The following is a 24808-nucleotide window of genomic DNA, read 5'->3' on the forward strand; positions in this document are numbered from 1 at the left end:
CTACCAACACCCCGCAGGCCTATTGCGTAAAGAAACTCGATTATCGACCCTGTTCCTCTACAAAGTGCATGTGTAAAATGTCCCTCAAAGCTATCGAAAATTGCTGGACAAAGTCTTTTTCAACAGATTATAAGTTCTAGTACATAAACTCCTTCATTGATTTTTTTTTGAAGGAACCAGGAAATTTAGAATGACTAGAAGTGCTGGTCCCTCTCCAAATTATGTTGGGAAAGGATCCGATTTTTTCATTTCGAATTCAAAAAAAGGCACTGAATACGAGGTTATTTTGAAGGACTGGAGAAGAGCAACTCTAGCTTCTTGAGTTGCAACCCGATAGGAAATTTTTTTTCTCGACGGATTTGTTTGCTGACGTCATGAGCGTGAACAATAGGAATATGAATCACGCTCGCGTAATTCAATTTAATCAGACAAATTTACTAGCTATGTTATAATTCAATTGCGGACATTATGATACAACAGTTTCTCATTTCAAGAACTATTTCCTTAAAAAAAGAATTGAATTTAGCTTCAGGTAAAAAAAAAAAACAATTGAAAAAAAACAAAACAAAACAAAAACACCCCACGTGGAAAGTAAAACTGTCGTGTTGATAAATTCGGTTCTAATGACGACCTTGATACTTTTATTTGTGATGATATAAATGGTACATTTACAGCGTGCGGTGGAGATGTCACGTTTTGGAAACTGAAAAAATTCTGGTATTTCATCGACAACCGTTATTATTACTAGATATTGCGAATATTGCGATATCAAAAGAAACGTAGTGATTGTGTATTTTTTTTTCAACCTCGAGCTTTGTTTCAAACCTCGTTTGTTTTCGAGAGATAACAGCTGGTTTTGATATTCACGAGAGCTATAACTATATACAGCACGTTATGTGGCTTTGTCACATACTCACCACGCGCTTCTGCCGCATGATCATCACGCACAGTTAAACGTTTAACCCCCGCGATCTAATTGTTAATTCTCCCCTCTAGCTGCAACATGTTTTCTTTCAAAGTAGGTACGAAAATTGGTGCTAACCAAAAATAACGAATTCTGCCGGATAACACTTTGAGTATTCTCATTACCTGTTTGCTGGATAATGTGTTGATATTACAGCGATAAGTTACAAGTTGTATCACTTCAAGGAGTTAAGGGTTTACGAAATTGTATCGCGTGCAGATTATTTAACCACGAGGAAAATGAGAGAAACCAAGGAAATTTATAAGTGTATGTAGGTGAAATATTTTCACGTCTGACAACAATAATCGAGAAAATTCGACTGAAATTACACTTAACTGTTGTCAGCTACACGAAAATTAAGATTACGACCTTTATTTATAAATAAAATGAGCTCAAAACAGCTCTAATCAGTTACAGAATGAAAATTGATTTGTACCTGTTGAACTGTTATCCTCTGAATCCCTCTATACTCCAAATTATATCATTTGTTAATTCTACATGCCTGAAAATATCAAAAATAATATTTTGCTTTACAACAATTTCGATGAAAAAATGAAGGTAACATATTCACGAGTTTGAAAGATCTAACTTCATCTAATGCCCAGTTTCGTGATCAAAATTGCTGTTCTTGTTTAAGAAAGTTATTGCGACTGTTTTTATGTTTGTTTTTTAAATTCTTTTTATGATCATTACTTGTTTACATGTTTTTCCATGGCGATTAATTAATTCCGTGATTTAAATTCAGCTCTTTTTCTTTTAGTGCAAAACACTCGCAATCCGCAAAACCCCTTTTCTCCTCAAAGCAGTACATGTTACACTCTGCCAGAATTCACACCGTGATTTATATTCTACCAATGCAATTTCTCTTCAAGTGATCAACTCGATATATCCCTCGTTCAATATGATACACATTTGTTTTTTGGTCATCTTCCCGTTAGCGTTACAGTTCCCTCAAATTTTCATTTTCCGCTCTCACCGTGACAACTTCATAAAGTTTCTAAAAATAATGACGGTAAGCTTTTTTCTTGTAAATAATTCCCGCCAATTCTGCACTAAATATTTTTGCAGTCAAAAGCGTAGGTGTCCAGTGAAATCACCAGAGGGAGATACAAAGCTAAAGAAATCACATCAATAATATGTATTCTTTATGTATACTTTTTTTCCAATTTTCTCCCCTTTCGATTATAATATGCTACATATTTCTTCATTATCTTTCCTCACCTCAAGAATACTTGTAATAAATTTAACTCCAATAAAGTTCTGTTCCAAGAAAAATACTTGACTTCTCGTTGTATCTAGAGAAAAGTATATTCAAATCGTTTCACGTCCTGCAAAGAATTAAAGCGAATACCATAAGTACTCTTCTTAAAGAAATATCCGAGGAAGATATTCATATATTTTTTTTAAATCTATGTACTCTATGCATCTTTGTGTGCAGAAACCCTCGGTGTATCTTACAGGAATGTTATGAATAAATTGTTACCAGTTGTCTTTAAGTTGGAAGAGAAATCTGAGGCCCTAGCTCTCTGTCCCTTTGAGCTCCAGAATTGTCTGCTGAGTTTGGATGTAGTAAGCAAGGCCATAAACAATTGTATAATAGTTCATACAGACAAGTGACGCACTTGGTACTGGAATCAGAAATTCCGCAGCTTTCTAAATCCCTCATGGGAAGGTAAATAAGCTACCTCAAGGTCTGGTATGTTTATCTACATGTCAGCATTGGTATTTAATACGTCGTTTAGCCTGATCTGACGGATAGGGTTTTTTTTTTGGTCGTCGGTTAAAAATGATTTTTTTCCTTTGTGACGAAAGAGCTTGAAATTACTTTCCACCATTATGTATTTTAAGACATGAAACTTTCGACATTGATGATCTAAGCAGTATGCAGAATGATATTCACTGTATGTCATGGCTCATTAACGAGAAATCTACAGCTACGTGGGAAAACTTCAGATCGTAAAATCCGATGGTCTAGGATTCGATCCTGCTTTCGTGACGGGTAAATAAAATCGATACTTCTTTCATTCTTTTATCTTATGTCTAAAATCATTTCTATTTGTATCTTTGGGCAATATCCGTTTTTATTGTTTTTTTAGAGGGCACGGTAACGAATCCTGCAATCTGATTGGTTCTTTACCCGGTCAGTATTTTCCTATCTCTGCCCACGGGCCACGGTAACGCTTTCTTGAGTCGCCGAGTACATCCCAACTTTCGTTGTCATTTTTCATAAATATACCTCGTTTTCCAGCTGGGCAGTATTTTTAAGCAAACACGTCGGTCACTACCTCAAGCCGATAAATAACTTACGAATCCTCTCTTTTCTCTCTATCAAATCACTTTGGTTGACAGAAAAATTTTGGTTTCAAAATGAATTTGAATAAACAATAGTGTCATTACGTTGGTTGACAAGCGGCCTAAAAACTGTCTGCAATTAATTTTAATCGTTCACAAAAAGTACCCAGAAAGTTGAAACGTGAGGTATTTGGTTACAGTTAAACTGAACGATGGAACTTTCATTCATTTAATATCTGAATTTTCTTGAGCAATTTGTTCGTAGTGAAAGAGCGAGCGAAGTTTTAATTTAAGTTCTACAACAAATAGACGCTCCCGGTGAGTCTTTCCAATTCCGTTCAATTTAGACATTTGTACCGTAAATTGCACAACAGAAATTGAAGGAATTTTTTGAGTAAAGGCCGCATTAAATTCCCTTATGTCTCGTTGGAGTGTGCCGTTCGAATTTATTTTTGTGAAGGAAATACCAGAGTCACACACGCCATTGCAGCAAACAAACGAACAAACTCTCACAACTTCAAAATAAAAAAAATTGAATTTACTCACAATTACTTTCCTCGCCGTTTACTTAATAAACAGAGGTAAATCTTCGTACATGAATGAATGGTCGATGAGAGTGAATAATACTTTCCGTTAGATCACTGACTGATTTTGAAGAAGACATTGTCGTGACAGCCCTTTCCAAACTAGTTCTGATGTTTTCAAATGTTCCTACGCTTTTTTTTTCTTGCGCGCTCTCTAATTGACAGGTGTCAGATTGTGGCAGATACTTGTAAAAATAATGTTTCAAAGTTTGTTTGGAAGCCTTTTAAATCATCTTTATCGTTACGGAAATGAAAATGTTTCGCTGAGGCATCTCTCTTTAATTTGCATCACCGCTATTTTATAACTACCATTTACTCACTCAAAAATTGTTCAGTTTATGGAAGATCTTGCCGTATTTACTGCCCTAAATCATTCGGGTTCTTTCGGAAAGAATTTCGTCAAGTTTAAAAAACAATAAATATGTTATTTACCGGCTAAGGGTCGGTCCGTATGGTGAAAAACTGTGACCTCGGTCTTGAAAATGCTGCCCTCGGCCTACGGCCTCGGGCAGTATTTTCAAGACCTCGGTCACAGTTTTTCACCATACGGACCTCCCAGCCGGCAAATAACATATATATCTCATTCACTGCATTAGGTCGCTATTAACTTATTCTGTCCTCACCTTAACTCCTGTGAAAATGTGATTTGCCTCACAAGTGTGTTACAAAACGGTGCACTTGGTAACACCAGCAGTATTGAAGAAGCTGAATATGAGCTCATCGAACTCGAAACAGAAAATGGTGTATCATTGTTCATTTCGTGATCCATTATTTTGTAGCTATGCTGTTTCACTATTTATACGCCAAGTTTGGACAGGGCCTCATATTGCATTTTTTAACTTTTCATTTTCATTAATCCGGAGTATAGCACAATGACATAAACATCCTACTTTTTTATCTTGTCTTTTTTCGCAGATGTGATGGTCGTCAAACCACAGCCTGCTTAGGTTGATCGAAGAGCGCTGAAAAGAACTGGGAAGAATGAGCATAGTTCCTTTGTCTATGACTGACTGCTTGGGGCCTAATCAGCTTCATTAACCTGACTCGAGATAAGTTACTTAATTACTTACCTTCTTTATTTAGATAAAAAACTCAATCTTGAATGGTTTCCTGTATTCTGTCTTTATTCATCGATCCCCTTTCTAATAAGCTGGTACAATTATTTTACTAGATTAAAGTAGTTTTATATCATCAGTAATCCCACAATGAAAGCAGAGCTCGCAGCGCGCACAGCGTAGCCCCATAATTGTAGCGGAACTCAGCCCCACTATCATAGGAAATTGCAATAGCCCATCAAGCCGAAAAAATATGGACCGACCGTACAAGGTGCTACTTTTAGCATGCGTGGCCAACTGCATTGCGGTCGCTATCTTAGCCATTAGGTAATGGAAGGGCGAAGGAGAAGGTAATGCGCTGGCACGATTGCGTGCGTAACTTGGATGCGTCAGGAGACACCGGCAGATGACAATGAAGTGCGCATACTCGAGTGCCGACCTTAAGTGCAGCATACCGCGGGCACACGGTTAGGCATAACCCGAGGGCTTTTTCTTTTTCTTTCAAGAGAGAGCATTTAACAGTTTGAATCAGCAAATTATTTTCAGTAGATACGAAGATATAATTTGTTTCAGTTATACCACTGACACTACAATAGATGATAAACATATCAATATAATTTCACAGTGACGTCTCCGGCACGTAAATTAAAAAAAAAAAAAAAAAAAAAAAAAAGAAAAAAAAAAACAAGCAAGGTCCGAAATACAATACGTTGTGTTCAACAGTGTGACGCCATTCGATGAAATTATGGAATGGTGGAATGGCGGTATATTCTACAACGCGGAATGCCTTGTTTATGCAACAAAAGTCTCACAAAAATGGAATTGCAGTGAAATGAGGAAATAAATTAACATTAACAGGCAAATCTAAAGTAAAAGAAGGCTAGTTTAATCATTGTTGTAGCCAAGGATTAGACCAACAGAGGAACAGTGAGGTTCTTGAGCTAGCCCTCATAAGTTATCATTACTATTACTTTTTACTATTATTTCTATTATTGTAGTCATTATTAATGACTATTTGTTATAATTTAATTAGTGGTTAAGTGTCAATTATTCACGATATTCTCTAATCTTCTTTCTCTTGTGGAACGTGGCTCTCATAAACTTGTGGGGTACGGCAGGTTTTCTGTTTTGCATGCGAGACAAATTCTGCAACGATATCTTCTAGCATCATCAAACAAGTCCTGGTTATTTTCAATGCTCTAAAAAATTGTCCTGTATCAGTAACCATATGCAGTCTTAACTGGCTAATTTTTTTTTCGACTTCCTCTTTTTCTATAAGGTCGAGACGAAGCCAAGTATACCCGCTGATGTTCACAAAAGATCCCGGTTTACTGTCACATGTGAAAATTTGGATGCGGGGATGGAGGATGGACGCTGGCCATGAAGATTGACTGCGAGAGGGTTAACTCTCTGCCTCCTTAAAGGAACTCTCGATATCACTGAAATTAACAAAGGCAAATTAAAAATGTAATTCTTGTTTTTTTAGAGAACCTTCCATTACGATTCCCAGTTCAGGAGTTATAGGAATGCCTATAACTTTGCTGGAGCCTAGACTGGCTTTGACTCACAAGAGACCAAGTTACCAACCTACTGGAACACACCCTTCTCCAAGATCTGCCTCGAATGAAGATTGGTCGTTAGCTCAGGTTCATTGTCATCAACAGGCTGGCCAACTTACTGTACTCATTGATCGCCGATGGGAAATACCGCGCCACCTCGTTGGGTCGTAACACGTGGAAAATATTGATTGGTTCACAAGCCTCATTGCAGCCTCAGTGCAAAAAGGAAGGAATCAATGCGGTGGAAGACAGCCCTCGTCAATTCAAAGCAAGAATTGGCATTACTGCTAACCAACAGAATGAATGTTCTCTCTGTGACTTCCCAATTGGTTTGGTACAGGAGGTCTGACATGATAACTCCAACACGTGTGGAAATCAGGCATAGCACTGACCAGATAATGGTAACAAGCACATCAAAGCCATGGGGTAAATCCTGGTACAGTGACAAGGGACAAAGTTTAAATTCCCAAACTTTAAGCCGAGAAGCCATCGGGAAGTAGAAAATATAGTATCCTAAAGCTTGCCAGCTAATAAAACGGATTAAAAAATTGTATTCTCCTCTGGTCTGATTTGTGCAAAATATAAGTTTTTAAATCTAGTCCAAGACATTTCAATTTATGATGTTGAGTTGTGCGAAGCCAATTCAAGCTATGAGAACGCAGTAGAAATTGGCAATGAAGACATAATCGATGTTTTTAGCACGTCCATGCTGCGGACATGTACGTGAAAGGAGGTGATAATCTGATCGCGCACCGAAGCACGTACGCGAAAATAGTGACTTTTTTTTCTGCGCGAGTGACATGCCCTTTGCACTCGCTTTGTGCATCTGTCCACCCGAGTGAAAAACGCAAGACATTACGCCTGTTCTGCAGGGTAACTAGGAGCTCAAAGGTATGACGATTTGTATGGAAAAGAATAGCACGAACGATTTGTACGGAAAAAAATTTGGATCAGAAACAAGAACTAACAGAACGTAAATAGTTGTTTCTCTCGAAGTATTGCCTACCTTTCTCGCTATCACCAGAACGACCCAATTTTTCTGTACCATTTATTTTAGACGTCTGTCTCCACGCGAAGTGCGAATGTACACATTGACAGGTTGATCACTAGCTTTTCATTCGAACGGATTTCTTTCCGGAATATTTTCCACAGCCGAAACCTATCTCACGACAACTTCAGATGTCCACCATTTAATTCGAAAACTTGCCTAATGGATCTGTGTGATTTCCTTACATAATTTTAGAGAGACGAATTCTGTAGCTATCTCTCGCAGAACAAAGGATAGTTTTGCGACCATGAACACACATGGTGTTCAGGAGGTTTTGGAGAGGAGATCGGTCGTCGCCTACAGACCACACGGTTGGGAATATAGAAAACTGACTGCTAAGTAACTACTAATAAGAAGAGGGGGGGAAGTTAATGAGAATATCTATCAAAACACGCACGTTTGCTAAAATGACAAAATAACGGAAATGAAAAATTGTAATATTTCAACGTACAACCAGTTTAAAAAAAAGATCACCATCGGTGCCCGCATCCTTCACAGGTCACCAAATTTGGCCATTTCGTGATCTCGTTTCAAAAGGATGGTGAGGTGATTTATTATGAAAGTATGATTGCAATTATATTACTCTTCCTTTTCCTTTTTACCGGGTGAACTTCAGTTTGTACACTCATGTTTTGTTTTCAAAGGAGTTGCGCATGTGAAGATGGAGCTCGAGGATGGACGCTGGCCATGGTGACTGATACATGACCGATCTACCAACCACCAAGCTGAAAATAAATCAAGCTATGATGACACCAACACTTGTGGAAGTGAAGCATTAAGTAGCGTGTCGTCATATGATAAAGGCAAACACACTGAAGCCATGGGATACATCTTATTACAGAGACAAGGGAGACAATGTACTGTCTCCAAGCTGATGGACCTGGAACCACGCCCATAGAGGCCTAAAATATGTCTATGTAGGTTAAGAGTTAATAACTAATAACACACTCAGTTCAAACTGGTGCAGTGCTCAAAAAAATACTTACACTAGGCAGGGAATATCAACAAAAATCACCTGTCTAGGTAGATATGTAGCTTTGTGTAGTAATTTAATCGGCTGAAGAACGGCATGTTAAACAATGAGGCTCTCCTGCGGTATAGACTCTTCGCAAAAGTTATTTGGTCATTGATTCCTTAAACAATTCCATCCACTTAACTAATTAAAACTAAGAACTTGCGTTTTAGCTGAGAAAATTTACTTCTCTTAATTTTGGGGAAATTTTGGAATGTCAATTTCTTACCTAAATATTTACATTTTCTGTGGAAGTTAATTGCTATCTGGGAGTTTTCTGCAGGTGGCAGCACAGATAATTGCGACTGAGAAATTAAAATGGAAGACAAGTGCCCAAAGGGGTTTTAAATAGTCCGAATAGGAACAGAAATGGGTGGATAAATTGAAAAATTTATAGTAGATAAATATTCAGACGGATAAACTGTTTAAAATAAATAAAATAAAATAAAATAAAATAAATAAAATATTCAGATAGATAATCTCGGCTGATATATATGTCTGTATGCGTGTGTGTGGGTGTGTTTTACCTTCTAGATTTATTTATTTATTATGTATTAGTATTTAAAAATCCAGTTTCCGTACTCTTTCCTTATCTTACGCACATAAAGAAATTGCATTTACACCAAGGACAACTAGCCATGTGACGCAATTGCTCCCTGTCCAGAAGGAATTTAAAATATTATATTTTAGTTAATGAATGTACATTTAAGCCTTAAAGTAAGTTATAGTCATGGATAGAAAAAATAATCGATCATTCAGTTTATAGATACATGTTCAAACACCATTTTCAGCTCAATAGTTTGATGATCTCGATCATGATTAACGCTAACCTCATATTATCATATTTTTCGTCATGCCATTTTGTCCTGTGACAAAGACCTGTATAATAATAATAAAAGTTTCTGAAATATTCATAACGACTCGTCGTTAAATGTGCCAGTTACTATAGTTTTCAGCAATTTATTTCAGGGAGGAGGACCACCTCGGGCTTAAGAGGAGCAAAATTTCTTACTCCTATCTCCACCAATGAAAGCCAAGTAAAGCATCAGAAGCATTTATATTTTCTGTTTAGTTTTTTGCTCAGAATATGGAAACCGATTTTTAGACTTTAACCACTGTTACGTCCGTACGATTGATTTTTAAGTGACTCGTCTAGAGGCATCATAAAGGTTGATGTATTTTCACCCAATGAGTTGTTTTCATGCTTGACCAATGGCGAAAGATATCAAATTAAAACGAAGAACATTAAGGATTCACCCAGGTCTCATTGGTTAAAAAAAAAAAACAAAAACAAAAAAAAAAAACAGAAAGCTTTTACCAAAATAAGATATCTCATATCAATTTGCACATAATTCGAGAAGTCGGTCGTAGAAACCTGGAGATCCATGCGATGAAGAATTCGATTTCTATCTTTAGTCTGTTACTTTTGTGCTTCATGATACTTGCATATGTCTCATCAGAAGGTTAGCCTCACTATTACTCATTTATGATCGGGAATAGAGAAGGGACATTAGTCCTTCATAATCGTAGTTATTGTTTAACACCTGCATGTTATATGTTTGGAGGAGGTTTTGTTATTTATTTCCACAATAGGAAACTTTTTAAAGATAGCTTAACACGTCCTTAAACTTCTTAACCAAGTAAATTATTAGTGATGGAAAGATACTTTGGCAAATAGTTTGCATGCGTGCCTTTATGTGAATTTAATTGCGAATGGTTTTCATTTCTCCTTTTTGTTATTGTCATTGGTTTTTGTTTTTGTTTTTCTTAATTATCTTTTTTTTAGCGGGCTCTTTATCCAAGTTGGTATATTGTAACATTTTATACCTCTTCATCACCTCTTTATTCATATTTTGTATTTTGTATTCAAACATGTGACAAGTTTACGCTCGTAAATTATGTGGTCGTCTTCGTCGTCTTTTGTTATGCCGCTCAGTCTTTTTATTTGTGTCAGCTGGAGTGGTTTTTGCCTCAGCTGTGGGTAACCTTTTTCTCCAGTAATGTCAGTAAATGTCGACAAATTTGCGATTCCTGCTAGATATGTAGCTTTTGAGAAGTAATTTGATCGGATGAAGAAGACGTTTTGCAATAAAGATCTTCTGCGGTGACAGGCTCTTTGCAAAAGTTCTTTGTTCGTTGATCTGGTTTATTCATAGATTTCTTCAACGATTCAGTCCACCCTATTAATTAAATTCTACGAATGTCGTCTTTACTGAGAAAATTTACTTCTTTTTATTTTTGGGTAATTTTTGAATGGAAATTTTTCTTACTTAAATATGTGCATTTTTTTTGCAATTCAATTACCATCCGCAAGTTTTTTTGCAGATGTCAGTACGGATAATTGTCCGTAACTTATCTAGAAAGGTATTAACCTAGAAATTAAAATGGAAGACAAAAAGGGAAGAAAATGAATGGATGAACCATTATCATTATTAGTATTATTATTGTTGTCATCGTCTTGACCTCTCTTATTGTCATCTGTTTTACCAGTGTTTTACATTTTTCATAATTTTTATAAATTTCAAAGACTTCTGTGACGCAGACCAATGCCGAAAGTTGGATTTTACGCCCTTATGGCAGACTTCTTATAAACCACGTCATTCGCATCGTTGAAGTTCTGACAATGAATTTTTGTGAGAACATGTGTTTTATGGAACCTGACTGTGTCAGCATTAATCTTGATAAACGAGTGAGTGAACATGGAGAGTACAAATGTTATTTGAACAATGTTACTCACGAAAGACACGAACACGACCTGAAGAAGGAAGACAATCATTTTTATCATGTAGCTGAGGTAGGTGTTGCATTATTAGCAAATACTCATTTCAAGGGAAAGAAAAAACTATGAAAAAAAAGCCAGTGATGAGCGTTGCAATTGTTGCTTTAATTCTAATATCGCAGCCAATATTTATATCTGTAGAGTTATCATTGTTGTTGGTTTAAATGCGGCTCGTTTTCGATTTTATTAATATTTCAGCGTATGATATTAAGATTGTTACTATTTGTTCTTTTTGCTACAGAGCGCTTGTGTTGATAACCCTTGCCGTAACAATGCTACTTGTCAAACCGGTTTTACTGACAAAGGATATCACTGTTTGTGCACCGCTGGATTCAAAGGTCCAAGGTGTAAGGATGGTAATCGTTGTCTTGTCAAACCACCCGTAAGCTCAGGTTTTTACACAACTTCCAAGGGTGCCTTTAAAAGTTTAGGTAAAACAGAGCCTGGTTTCAGAGTCTTAAGTTTAATTAACTAGATACTGATAAATGTAAATATATGTTGTTTTTTATTGGTATCATCATGCAAAGCCGCGGACTACTTTGCATTTTTTACTTTACAAAAATGGTGAATTTTAATAGGAGGGGAATCGCCAGAGTATTGTACGCAACTTCTGAAAGTACCTGTAAACGTTCAGTCCCGGTGTATTGTAATCGCGCTCAATAATCAGTTCCTAAATGGGTTGATGGTACTCCTGCATGGCCAAGAGAGCTGCAGGAAAAATTGCAAGACTCTCAAGAGATCGGATCCAACGTGGGTCTCCATTTGCTGTTTACACTTTATTTTTAAATCAGAATTAGTTTTAAAATTAATTGTCGTGATGACGTTTTAATTAAAGGAGAGTCGTTTCAGATATTGACGAGTGTGCTACAAGAAAAACCAACTGCAGTGCTGATGCTGTGTGCAAAAATACTAAGGGATCGTACAACTGTACATGCAAACACGGATACTATGGAGATGGAAATATCTGCCGGTTGGGTAACAATTGTCTTGCTTTATTTTTTAAGCCGTTTTTGTCTGTTTAGACTACTGCAATGAGAAGTTCGTTTATAATAATTATCTATATCTAGATATAGATATATAGTAAATCGATAAAAACTTCGATAAATGCCTCGTTAGAAACTACTGAGAACTCAAACTAAAAACAAGCTAACTTCTTGATGGACGTAAAAAAGCTTGCTTGCGTAGATAGCAGTCTTATAGCATGCATTTGAAGCGTTGAGCGGCTTGACTAAAAACGGCGAGGCCGTGAGGGGTTTGGGATGCTGCTTAAATTCGCGTCTCCACTGCTTTTATTCTTATCTAGCGCATTAGACACCGCTAACGATGCAAGTTACGAAAACGCGAGTGACCAAGAACGTTGTGTATTTCCTATTCCACACGTAAATTTTCCCTTTGAGAGCATTTCAAAACTCCATCCCATTTTTCTTTCTTAAAGGGTTTATTGCTGTTGATATGCCTTTTCTTTTTTTCAGCTTCGACGTGTAAGGAAATTTACGACCGGAATGTGTAAGTCAATTATCCACTAAGAACAAAGCCGGCGCGGAATTTAATGACAGAATATGAAAATAACAGTAGTACTAATAATGATAATTCTGAAACTGACACTGCGCTAAGCATAGCAACCTTGATAATAAACTTGCACACTAGCTTCCATCTTGAAAACTTTCGCCTCATCGAAAAGTAATTTGTGACATTTACTAAATATACGGAAACCATGGCCCTCATCAAGTTTCAACTGAATCTCTCCATTTAAGAAGATTCTTTATTTAGTAGATCGAAAAGAGTGGCGAGGTTACCCTGCACTTAGACTCAAAGCCAATGTCTGCTCTCTGTCACGTGGGGGACTTTGGATGCGGAGATGAAGGATGGACGCCGATCATGAAGACTAATCGCAATAAGGTAGCGATTTATCTCCGAAGAAATTCACTGTTGACACAGTACAGTGGATATAAACGACAAAGGGGATTAACAAAATCTGCAGAGACAAAGTTACCGACCTACTGGACCACATCCTTCTCCAAGATCTGTGTGATCTCGGTGTGAAGATGGCCAATCAGCTCAGATTCATTGTCATAAACAAGCAGACTGACTCTCTCCACTCTCTCATCGCTGATGAGAAATACCGCGCCACCTCACTGGGTCGTAAGACGTGGAAAAAAATAACCTGCCACAAAGCGGTGCCCAAAGTGAAGCTGTAAATGCAGATGTATTTTAAGTAAGAGTAAGAAAAACAAAGAAAAACGCTTTTACTATTTCCAAACACTTTTGGACCGCAAGATCGAAAGAAAGGTCCGCTAGTTTCACTTTCAGTATCTCAGTAGTCGAGTCGCGAATGCTAGAAAGTACTCGGTCACGAAGTCGCTCGGTTCTCATAGCTTCACCAAACTTACATTCCGCGGCTAAGTGTTTCAAGGTGGCTACATAGTAGCTGACTGATTCATCGGAATTCCCAGCTCGATTATCGAACTGGTATCTGGCAACCAAAGCTGACCTTTCAGGTTTGAGTTGCTTCTACATTCGTTTCCCTATGACAGTATACATAAAGGCGTCATCCTTCATCTGCGTTGGGGTCACTAAATTCTTCGCAAGCTGGTAAGTTTCTACTGAAAGATTTGTTAAAAGTACGGAATTCTTCGTTTTCGCCTCCGTGACTCCATTTGCGAGAAAATAAAAACCCAACTGTTCGGTGTACAACTCCTAGTCCATTCCCACAACCTACTTTGTCACTTTTCCGATAGCTTGACTCGTGTTGACATTCGACGCAGCGTTCGGCATTTCCTGTCGTGTCTTCGTCAACTTCAGACATGATTCGCGTTTACCGCTTGTGCTTGGCCAAAAAAAGATCCCATCCACGTCGCCAGCTTTGATGAAATTGTCCAAGGTCCAGAAAACAAGACAATATTAGTGACACAAGATCTGCAAAAAACTTCAACCACATGGTCAAATCCAAATATGGAAAACTGGTCGCGTGACATTGGGTATAAGGAAAAATCCAAACGGAAAGATTTAACAATTCTAGTATCAATGGACTTTTCTAGCTTGTAAACAAATACACCTCAAGAGGAAGGAACGAACATAGTATCTGAAGCATACGAAAAGTTCTACAACCATAATGCACCGATCCCAACGCACTACCTCAGGGAAATGTTTGGCTTAATACTTAGAGAAAATTCGGTTTAATTCAATGAGGAGAACTTCCTCGAAACACATGGCATTGCTATAGGTACGAAAATGGCAGTGTTATAGGTACGAAAATGGCAGTGTCATTTGCTAATATTTTCATGGCGTTAATTGAAACAAGATTAATCCAACAAAGCGAAACTAAGCATAGAGAATTGAAATGTTGTGTAGATGACGTTTTGTCTTCTCTCTCTCTCGCTGACCGAGACCTTTTTTAATTTGCGCACTTTGCCTCGTGCCACCGACCAGACGTAAAATATGGTATCAAGAAAGGCGAAACAATAACATGGCCTGGAACTAATTCTTCGAAAGAAACATTTGAGGAGCACCTTTGGAAATTTAAACAACGCCTCAAAGCAAGAGGGGTACCCAGAAAACATTATAGAATAGTCTCTCTCAGGGGTCAGCTTCGCCTCTAGACAATCGTTTCTTGCACATACACAAAAGCTAAAAGGTCACCAACATTTATTGCGGAGGGGGACAGGGGGGCGGGAGAGGGCAGGAAGCGGGAGAACAGGGGGCGGGAAGCGGGAGCAGAAATAAAAAAAAGGGATAGTTTGTTGTTTATTACTGGTATTATTTGGTCAAAAACATTCATATATTAAAGTTTTGAAATTTCCATTTCATATCCACCAAAGGCCAGAAAATGAACAAGAATGTTACGTTTTGGCACAGTTTAAAAATTTGATCCTCTTGATTAACCTGAAGATGGGAGCAACACAATGAAGGGTGAGAGTCGGGAGATTAAAGGGCATAAAAGTACGGAAGGTGGGAGAACATGGTACGGGAAGCGGGAGACTCTGACCTCCCTGTCCCCCCCCCCCCCCCCCTCCTCCACTAAATTGTCTTTTGTCACAACGTACCACACCAGGCAGTTAAAAAACTTAAAACAAATACTGATGGAGCATTGGGATCTAATACACAATCAGCTCTTGCTGAAAACAAGTTTTCAAAACATCCAATCATCTCTTACAAAAAGGGAGCATCCCTTAAGGACACGCTTGTGAAAGTAAAAACATAATTTGAAGGCGATTATGCGACGCGACTACAAAAGCCACATGGGGAGTCCGTGCCGGTCTCTCTATCCCTTATCAGATTTCAAGAAAGTAAGCAAGATTTGATTGATTCATCTTTGCTTAACAAGCGGGAGACTGGTTCAAGTTAAAATCGATGACAAGTCGATTATAGCACTAACAATTGAGTTTCATCACTAGCGATTGATATTTTAGCACGAACAATTGAGTTTATCACTAGAGATTGATATTTTAGCATTAACAATTGAGTTTGTTATTAGTGATGGATATTTTGGCACAAATGGCTACCCATAGGTTGATTCAATTGTTTTTAATCCCTTTTTTTTAAGGTCGCAACGAAGCCAAGTATACCCGCTGATGTTTGGTTCACAAACGATTCCTGTTTTCTGTCACATGGGAAACTTTGGATGTGGGGATGGAGGATGGACGCTGGCCATGAAGATTGCCGGCACGCAGGTTAACTCCCTGTCTCCTTTGATATTATTAAAAGGAACATAGGCAAATCAAAAATGCAATTCTTGTCTTTCAGAGAACTTTCCATTACGATTCCCAATTCTGGAGCAACAGAAATGCCTATAACTTTGCTGGAGGCAAGACTGGCTTTGATTCCCAAGAGACTAAGTTACCAACCTACTGGAACACATCCTTCTCCAAGATCTGCCTCGGTACGAAGATTGATCATCAGCTCAGGTTCATTGTCATCCACAGGCACGCCAACTCACTGTTCTCACTGATCGCTGATGGGAAATACCGTGCCACCTCACTGGGTCGTAACACGTGGAAGTCGCTGGTTGGTCCACAGGCCTCCTTGCAGCTCAACTGCAATAAGGAAGGATTCAATGCGGTGGGAGACAGCCCTAGTCTTTCCAAAGCAAGAATCGGCATCACGGCTAACGAGCAGAATGACTGTGGTTCCTGTGACTCCCGCATCGGTTTTGGCACAGGAGGTCAACCTAATGATTCCAACACGTGCGGAAATGAGGCAACGTGGAGTCCAGATAATGGAATCAAGCACATCAAAGCCATGGGGTACATCCTAGTACAGTGACAGGGGACAGAGTTAACTTCCCAAATTTTAAGCCGAGAAGCCATCATGAAGTAGAAAATGTAGTATCCTAAAGCTTACCAACTAATAAAACGGGTCCAAAATTATCTTCTCCTCTGGTGTGATTTGTCTGAAATATAACTTTTTTAAGTCTAGCCTAAGACGTTTCAATTGGTACGAAGCCAATTCGAAGTAGAAAAAAGTTTATAACGTAAATTGGCCACTAAATTACCCTGTTATGCTCTCCCACTGACGCAGCACCTCATTTTCTTTAAAAACTTCCCCTCTTTGTCCACCACGAAGTCTGCCGAGTTTTACCCGATATTCCTCACTCTTGGCTATTATTTGTTTCCGAACATCTTTGTCTGTTCAACTCTTAGCGACGATTTCTTCTGATCGCTTTGATTGGTGACCACACTGTTTTCCGGTGCTACTTATTGTTCGTCTCGTAGTGTACTAAAGAAGACGGTAAACATCTCACATTCATCTCAGAATGACGCGTGAAAAAAGTAACCTTCACCATGCAGAAATGTCTAAAGAGGAGTGATTTGCGCATCATGGAAATTTAGAGGAAAAAATTTTTTAGTTTAAGAGAGAGCATTTTACCGTTTGAATCAGCGAATTATTCCCAGTAGATCCGAAGATATAATTTTTCAGTTCTAGCCGCAAATTACTACAATAGATGATAAACATCTTAAAATAACTTCACAGTGGCGTCTCCGGCAAATGATTGAAAAAAAATACTTTTTCTTTGCCGAAATATCTAAATAGGTTTGACCTGCACATCGTGGAAACTTTGAAGAACAATTTTATTCATCCGAAAAGAGATCATTTTACCATTTCAATCAGTGACAAATGCTCGAAAGAGCCGCTAAATTTATGAAGCGAGCAAAGGTCCGAAATACGATACGAGGAGTTCAACAGGGCGACGCCATTCGATGGAATGATGGAATGGTGGAATATTCTGAAACGCGGAATGCCTTGTTGTATGAAACAAAAATCTCACAAAAATGGAATTGCAATGAAGTGTGACAATGATTCATAATTCATAGGCAAATCAAGTTATCATTACTATTACTTTTGTTATCGTCATTATGATCATTATTATTACTATTATTATAATTATTAATATGATTATTTGTTACAATTAAGGTAGTGATTAAGTGTAAATTATTCACTATATTCTTGAATCTTCTTTCTCTTGTGGACTTCTCATAAGTATGTGAGATGTAGCAGGTTTTCTGTTTCGCATGCTAATCAAATCTTCTGCAACGCTAACTTTTAGCATCATCATACAACCCCGGTTTTTTTTTTCAATGCTTTAAAACAATGTGAGGTATCAGTAGCCATATGCAGTCTTCACTGCCTATTTTTTTGACGTCCTCTTTCTCCTTAAGGTCGAGACGAAGCCAAGTATACCCGCTGATGTTTGGTTCACAAAAGATCCCTGTTTTCTGTCACATGAGAAACTTTGGATGTGGGGATGGAGGATGGAAGCTGGCGATGAAGATTGATGGCGAGAAGGTTAACTCCCTGCTTCCTTTAAGAAACTCTCGATATCGCTGAATTTAACAAAGGCAAATCAAAGATGTAATTCTTGTCTTTCAGAGAGCCTTCCATTACGATTCCCATTTCTGGAGCAACAGAAATGCTCATAACCATATCAAACTCATGGGGTACAAATAGTCTTAACATGAATGTAGTGACCACGCCCACTTCAACACCCCACTCAAATCGACTGTATTTTTCGAATGTTTTACCATCGTGCGGATTCTCTACGGAAAAAGCACTCAATGTACCTCTGAAATATTAAACTATAATATTGTGGCTTTCTATTTCGCTAATTTTCTAACTTGAAGGTAAAGTTTTTCCCTCGTCATTTTTACCATTTCGCCGAGCGGTTGCGTGAAATTAAATTAACAAGGCGTTTTTGATCAAAACACGACCGAGCGAAAGCAATGTAAAGACGGAGACGGAGAACCAGTCCTTTCAACAATCGCAAACAAAGTTTTTGAGCAATCAGGTATACGAGGTGTAATAATCAATAGTCGCATATCAGAAGTCTTCAGAAAGAAAGTATTCTGTCTTCAGAAAGCTGTCAAGAAAGCTAGTAATCGTGGCGGAAGGCAATTAAATGCACTTCTCAGCAAGTTGGAAACGGACCCTCGGTATCGATTTAATATCATATCGATCTCAATATCATACAGTTTTGTATCTTTCTTCCGTGGATTCGCCTTTCTAACGAGGGTGTATGTTGAAATATCAATTTGGCCCATAATCTCCTGTTAGGTAAACCTTAATGTAAAATAAAACACTGCATAGTTCATTTGCTAAATATCGATTGGTTTTCGAGGACGTCGATAATCACTAAATTTGTGAAAACGCCGCTTTTTTTAATGCGAAATTTAGGGCGATGCACGACGCCCCGCGCTACAAAATAAAACACTCAAGGGCAATAAAATCAACCACATATTGTAGAAAGATGTCAAAAAATACCGTACAACAATTTTTAGCAATTATCGACTATTTACTTTTACAATCTAATTTAATTTGGTTGACTTATTCGAGAAGAAAACTTATCTAAAATTAGCCTATTATTTAAGCTTGTGGTACTAAACTAGGTACTAAACCTAGCGTTTAAAAGTGAAAGAGTTGTTCTTTTAATGCCCCAAAATATTTTTTGGGGAAATGACTCAGAGAGAAAGAATCGATTTTTAAAGTTGGATAAATTGCACTGTCGTTTCAACTTGTTCCGCGCGCGACATGACACTGCAACGCACATTACACTTGACAGAAGCACCTAAAAAGTTAAGCAGAAAACATTAAATCTATACTTTAACGTATATAATCTTACCTTTTCGTCTTCAAATCAATGATGAAGGAAACTGTATTCCTGAGGGTCTCGTTTGGTTGGTGAACTAATCGTGCAAAATCATTTCTCACTACATAGCGGTGGTATTGTTTGTTTTGCATACTTCGGACGTTTATGGCTTTTGTTGTACGCATCCACTTCCTCCATTTTCCTAAAAAATGGTCTTAGAGTGCCGGTCGTTAAGTCTTCTTTGCCGAAACATTAGTTTTGAACTGAACAGCGAACCAAAGCGGAACCAAGAGACCTCAAGTCAAAAACATATGTTATCAGGTGGGTGTTGTGAAATACCGCTTCGAGTGAAATCTACCACTACAGAATTGAAACATGAAACAAATGACTGGTGGATCTTAGCGGTTTTTCATTAGGTATCAACTTAGTAAAAAGGGAAGACAAACAGAACCCTGTTTAGGAAAAAAAGAAAGCAAAAGAGTGACAAATGTGATCGCTGTAGAAAAACCATTATCTGAGGAAACAAAAAAATGTTTTGCGGCGTTTCCCTGGGGAAACCTTGTAAAATGATAAAAAAATCGTCCCTATCATTTTTATTCGAATGAATTTAATTAAGAATGTCAGTATTAATTTAAAAACAGGTGTCAGTTTTTGTTTGTTTTGAGCGAACTGAGACAATTTGTCAGTAGTCTAGAAGTAGAGTCGTCACTTTGTAAGAGTTTTAGATAAACGTTCGTAAACACAGCAAGTTGCGACGCGTGTTAATGAGTGAATATGGAGGTGTCCTGTTCTTTTAAGTCAATCGTAACAGGAATATGTGGATTTGACACTAGAGACAGGACAAAAGAAGCACAAATCATCCCTTAATGACCTGTTAAAAACCAATTTCCAACCATACAGCAAACCTAGGATTTTCCAGTGCAGAGGACGAAGTTGACCTTATCCTCAGCCGAACAGCAGTATTTACACAACCTGCAAGCATAAATTTTATGACCATCCATTATATCGCGAAAGGCTTGGTTGGCTGGAGGCGGGGATCTACTGCGAGGTGTAAAGTGCCATAGGCATTATTCAATCATGACAGAGGAGGCAAAAAGTGGCCCAAATGCGACCGAGGAATCGGGAAAATTCATTCACATATAACTCTAAAGAAAATTTGACTGTTTCTTCAAATAGGCTCAGGTAAGTTTGCTCTTTGTAAACTTGGCTTCACCCCACTGACTTCTCTTCGTTTCGTTTCCTTTCTTAGGTATTTGCGCATCTTGTCGAAAAACTCTCAAGCTGCTTATAGAAAAAGACAAAGAGTCGACAGCCACAGTAAGTTCGACTCATCGTTCCATTGACACCAGTGTATTATGCAGATGAAAATATTGAATCTGGTAAGCTTTAATCCACATTAAGATATTTACATATATGGTCAGCTTGCCTTCTGTCATTCTGTTAAGTATCAGGCAACACACCATGCAGGTTCTCCCTATTCAATTTGTTTGTCTCTGTAAAGTTAGAGGACACTGGTGACTACTCATACCATAATTTTTGTCTCAAAATACTTTGAATATTTGGCTGGTTCACGCGGATTTTCGCTGGGGTTAGTTACAGGAAATTAGCACTGTTCACTGCAATAGTTCTGCTATCGGCTTCTGTAATGCAAAAGACAGTTTTATGTTTATATGGGATTTTGACATGTTTGAATCTACACTCTCACTAAAATATAACTCAAAAGGAAAGGTAACCGTGAGGAGACTGGAATGAATGATTGGTTTCTGTAGTTGACCCCTGTTCAATAGATTGTCATAGATTTAAATTTATTTGTAATCTCTTTCCCCCCTCCCCCTTTTCCCTTACTGTATTTTTCTCCTTCATTTAATTTTTCCCCCTTATTCTCTTCTCTTTCATTTGGTTTTTGTGGTTTAGAATGAGAAGGATGAAGGGGAGGGGTTGGAAGAAGAAGAGGAAGATTTTGTCCATTATGGCAGATAAAGATTTGCAGAGATGGATACCTAATTTGTCCAGGTATCGTTTTAACACACCTAGACATCATTTATTACTCCGCGGCAAAGGCGCGAACGTAAAATATGTTAAAGGCACAAGAATGTACATTGCATTAGAGAAACTTGATCATTTTCTGTCGTACATCACCAGTACTCACATAATTCATGACTTGCCTTTTGGGGAGAAAACTCTGAAACTGTCCTCAAATACGGAAATAAAGGTTCCCAATGCTGTTGGAAGTCACGTGGACCAAGGTTCAGAAAGAGAAAATTAATCTAGCGAAACCCTACCTAAAAGGTGACTATAAGGTAAGACTGTTTCTCTCTAAGATGTTTTAACTTTCTTGGTTTTGCTTCCACGTTAGTGCTCCTTAAAAGGATAATAAACTATATCGTATTTAACAAAGTTCTAGAAAGATAGACATATTCGGTATATTCGTAATGCCTTTCTCCTAAGGAACGAAAACAGAAACACTGACTTTCTTGGCACTAATTATGGTGCTTGAATTTGTAGCCGAAAAAACTGATAGGTAATGCGAAGAATGACTTTTTATATAGTGTCGTGTTATTTTAGAATCTATGAACATTTGATATCAGAACCAAAGTTACATGTGTATACGTTTTTCTTATGCCAGGTTGGTACATTATACTTTCATTTTCAATTATTGGTATATACTAAATAGTTATTTGTGTTTTAAGGTTCTCGTACATTAAATGGTCAAACTTACGAAAACAGTTAAACTGTATAAAATTCATAACTAGTTTAATCAGTTCAGCTGCAGAAACTGTTAAAGTTGCCTCAAATGATTTGACTGGTTACATAGTTAAACTAGCGAGGACATTTAACTTCAAAAATTGCACAAGCTATCTGAATTTCTTGAAGTAGTCCAAATGGTCAAACTAGCTTAAACTGTTCAACTGGACAAACTAGCTTAATTGGCTCAACTGATTGAATAGTCAAACTAACGTAGACAGTTAAATTGCACAAATTGCACAAATTGCACAACCTATCTTTTTTGGTTGAAGTAGTCCAAATGGTCTAACTAGCTTAAGTGCTTCAACTGCACAAACTGCACAATCTAGCTTAATTGGTCCAACTGGTTAAATCTTCAACTTACAAAAACAGTTAAACTGCACAAATTGCACACTCTATCTTACTTGGTTGAAGTAGTTTAAATGGTCAAACTAGCTCAAATGGTTCAACAGGAAAAAATGCATAATACATTTGGTTCAACTTAAATTGAATGCAGACGGTTCAATTGCACAAACTCACAAGTCCCATTCTCCGAAAATAGCTCCTCTGTTGTTGGCTGACTACTGGAAAGAGGTCCGTGGATGGACAGAGAAAGCGTTTTACAAACAACTGAAAGTATTCATCAAAAAGCTGGGCGAAGATCCTGAGAACTGGGTAGGATAGGCTCACCTCATGTGATTCACATCTACACATTTGCACGCATGGGACTTCCTGATCAGATTGTGTCAGACAGTAGGCCTCAGTTTACTTCGAAAACTTTTAGGAAGTTTTCGTTTGCAAATGGGATTAAGCATGTCACTGGCGCGCCCCATCACTCCTCAACCAATGATCAGACGGAAAGACTGGTACAGAGTTTCAAGAAAGGAATAAAAGCTGACAAGTCGGGGAGAACTTTTCAACACAAGCTCCATAGGTTACTGCTAACATATCGATCAGCTTCACACGCAACAACTGCTCTCAGTCCTGCGCAGCTATTGCTTGGTCGAAATGTCAGGACAAGGCTGGACCTATTTAAGCCGGATGTCACGAGGGGGGTCGACAAGAGATTGCTCCAGTCTAACAACAGTACCTTAAAGTTTTTCGTCAACGACCAGTATGTATGGGTCTGCAACTACCGCAGAGGGCCAAACTGGGTGCGTGGCACAGTCATTGAGCGAACGGGTCCACTTCTTTTCAGGGTGAAAGTAAATGACCAGACCTGGAGGCGCCACGTGGAGCAGCTGCGGAATAGCTACCTTACCCCAGCCATAGAGGAACAGCTTGTGATCGTGTTGTTCTTGGGAGGGGGGTATCAGAAGCCAAGCAGAAGGATACACCAACTCAGGTCATTACATCAGACGGGGAGGTCCACTTAGGACCAAAAAGTCAGCAACCTAGCCCTGAACCAGAGTTCATTACTACCCGTGTTAGGCCACCCGCCAGATTCCAGGACTTTGCTTGCAACTAGCGAACTCTATTTTATTCCACATTTTATTATTTTATGTTTGTGTTGTAAGTTCACATTTTGAAGTATTGAGGGAAGGAAATTGTTAAATCTTTCCGTTTGGGTTTTTCTAGTACCCAATGCCAGGCGATTTGTACATGATGTTGGCAGATTAAAAACCGCTATCTTGATCTTTGACTTGTTTTCTGAACATTTGGTCAATCCACGATAATGTCCTAAACATGAAATAAGTAAAGTAGGTCTTAAAGCTATGAGGGATTCAAAATTCCACTTAAATGGTTTGTACTTTGAAAAGGACTTAATCCACTTTGAACTGTTTTCCTTTGAAATTAAAAAAAAAAAAAAATGCCGCGTTTGAAACATTTGAAATTTAAAAATCATCCGGTAGCACTTTCATAAGAATATGTTTATAAGTAAAATACCCAAATTCTCGACACTGTTGCCTTTCATCGTCATAGAAATTTTCCAAATTTAGAATCACGCAAAAGGGAAAAAAACTTTTTCATTCAGTAAGTTCACTGGTAGTTGTGTGAGGCTATAATCCTGTCATCGTTGCCTTCACGTTAACGAATGTGGCCAAGACCTTATCCCAAAGTGAATCTTCACTCATGGTAAAGAATGACATTATTCCGGGTCCAAGTCTGTAAAATAAGAGGATTCTATGAGTTCACACGTTTGATTGTTTCTCTTACATATAAAACTCTTTTTCCGTCTGGGTATAAGTTCCTCCTTGTAAGATATCTAAAAAAAAACTACTAGAATAGACATTTTTCGACAAACTCTGTTAAGTATTTGAACATTGGAAAAGATAAACATCTCGCCATGCCGTCTACAAATATGTTATTTTAATTTCGCACCAAATTTCTCATACCATCACTGCTCACTTAACTGTTCCGCCTTTACTGAATATGAAGTGAAGATTAGAGCGTCATTAGACATTATGATTCAATAAAATGAAACAGAAAAAAACTTGATCTGTAACTGGTGGTTATGGAACTGGTTCAACGTGGAGAGCGGGACATTTTAGGACAATTACAGTTTACGTGGTTAGATGCGCGTAGCGCAAATGGAGTTGCCTTAGGATATAGTCATTTCATCGAGGGCACAAAGTTAGTAGAAATGGGAATAAGAACCGGGATAAATACATGCTTATCTGGTTATCGAGTTTTATCAGGTTTATGAATTGCAGAGAGGATTACGAAACCGTACTATGTTCTTGAATACCGCAAAAGGCTTGTTGATCGAA

General features: G+C 38.0%; 1 protein-coding gene and 1 pseudogene across 5 annotated transcripts; both read left to right on the forward strand.

Moving 5' to 3' along the window:
* Positions 1-5148: 5148 nt before the first annotated feature.
* LOC131787207 (uncharacterized skeletal organic matrix protein 5-like) lies at positions 5149-6899 on the forward strand (annotated as a pseudogene).
* Positions 6900-9845: 2946 nt separating this feature from the next.
* On the forward strand, positions 9846-16640 carry LOC131786903 (uncharacterized skeletal organic matrix protein 5-like). Of its 5 annotated transcripts, none has more exons than XM_066169842.1 (5): positions 9846-9977; positions 11042-12268; positions 12766-12799; positions 15837-15963; positions 16037-16640. In XM_066169842.1, exons 4-5 carry the CDS (start codon positions 15865-15867, stop codon positions 16553-16555), a joined length of 618 nt encoding a protein of 205 aa, XP_066025939.1. In that variant the 5' UTR covers positions 9846-9977; positions 11042-12268; positions 12766-12799; positions 15837-15864; the 3' UTR covers positions 16556-16640. The 5 variants fall into 5 exon arrangements, with proteins under 5 accessions (XP_066025939.1, XP_066025942.1, XP_066025940.1 ...); XM_066169843.1 differs by having other exon boundaries at positions 9862-9977; positions 11535-12268; XM_066169841.1 differs by having other exon boundaries at positions 9875-11308; positions 11535-12268.
* The last annotated feature ends 8168 nt before the right edge of the window (positions 16641-24808 follow it).

This window comes from Pocillopora verrucosa, chromosome 7 (genome assembly GCF_036669915.1).
Source record: "Pocillopora verrucosa isolate sample1 chromosome 7, ASM3666991v2, whole genome shotgun sequence".
Classification (NCBI taxonomy): domain Eukaryota; kingdom Metazoa; phylum Cnidaria; class Anthozoa; order Scleractinia; family Pocilloporidae; genus Pocillopora; species Pocillopora verrucosa.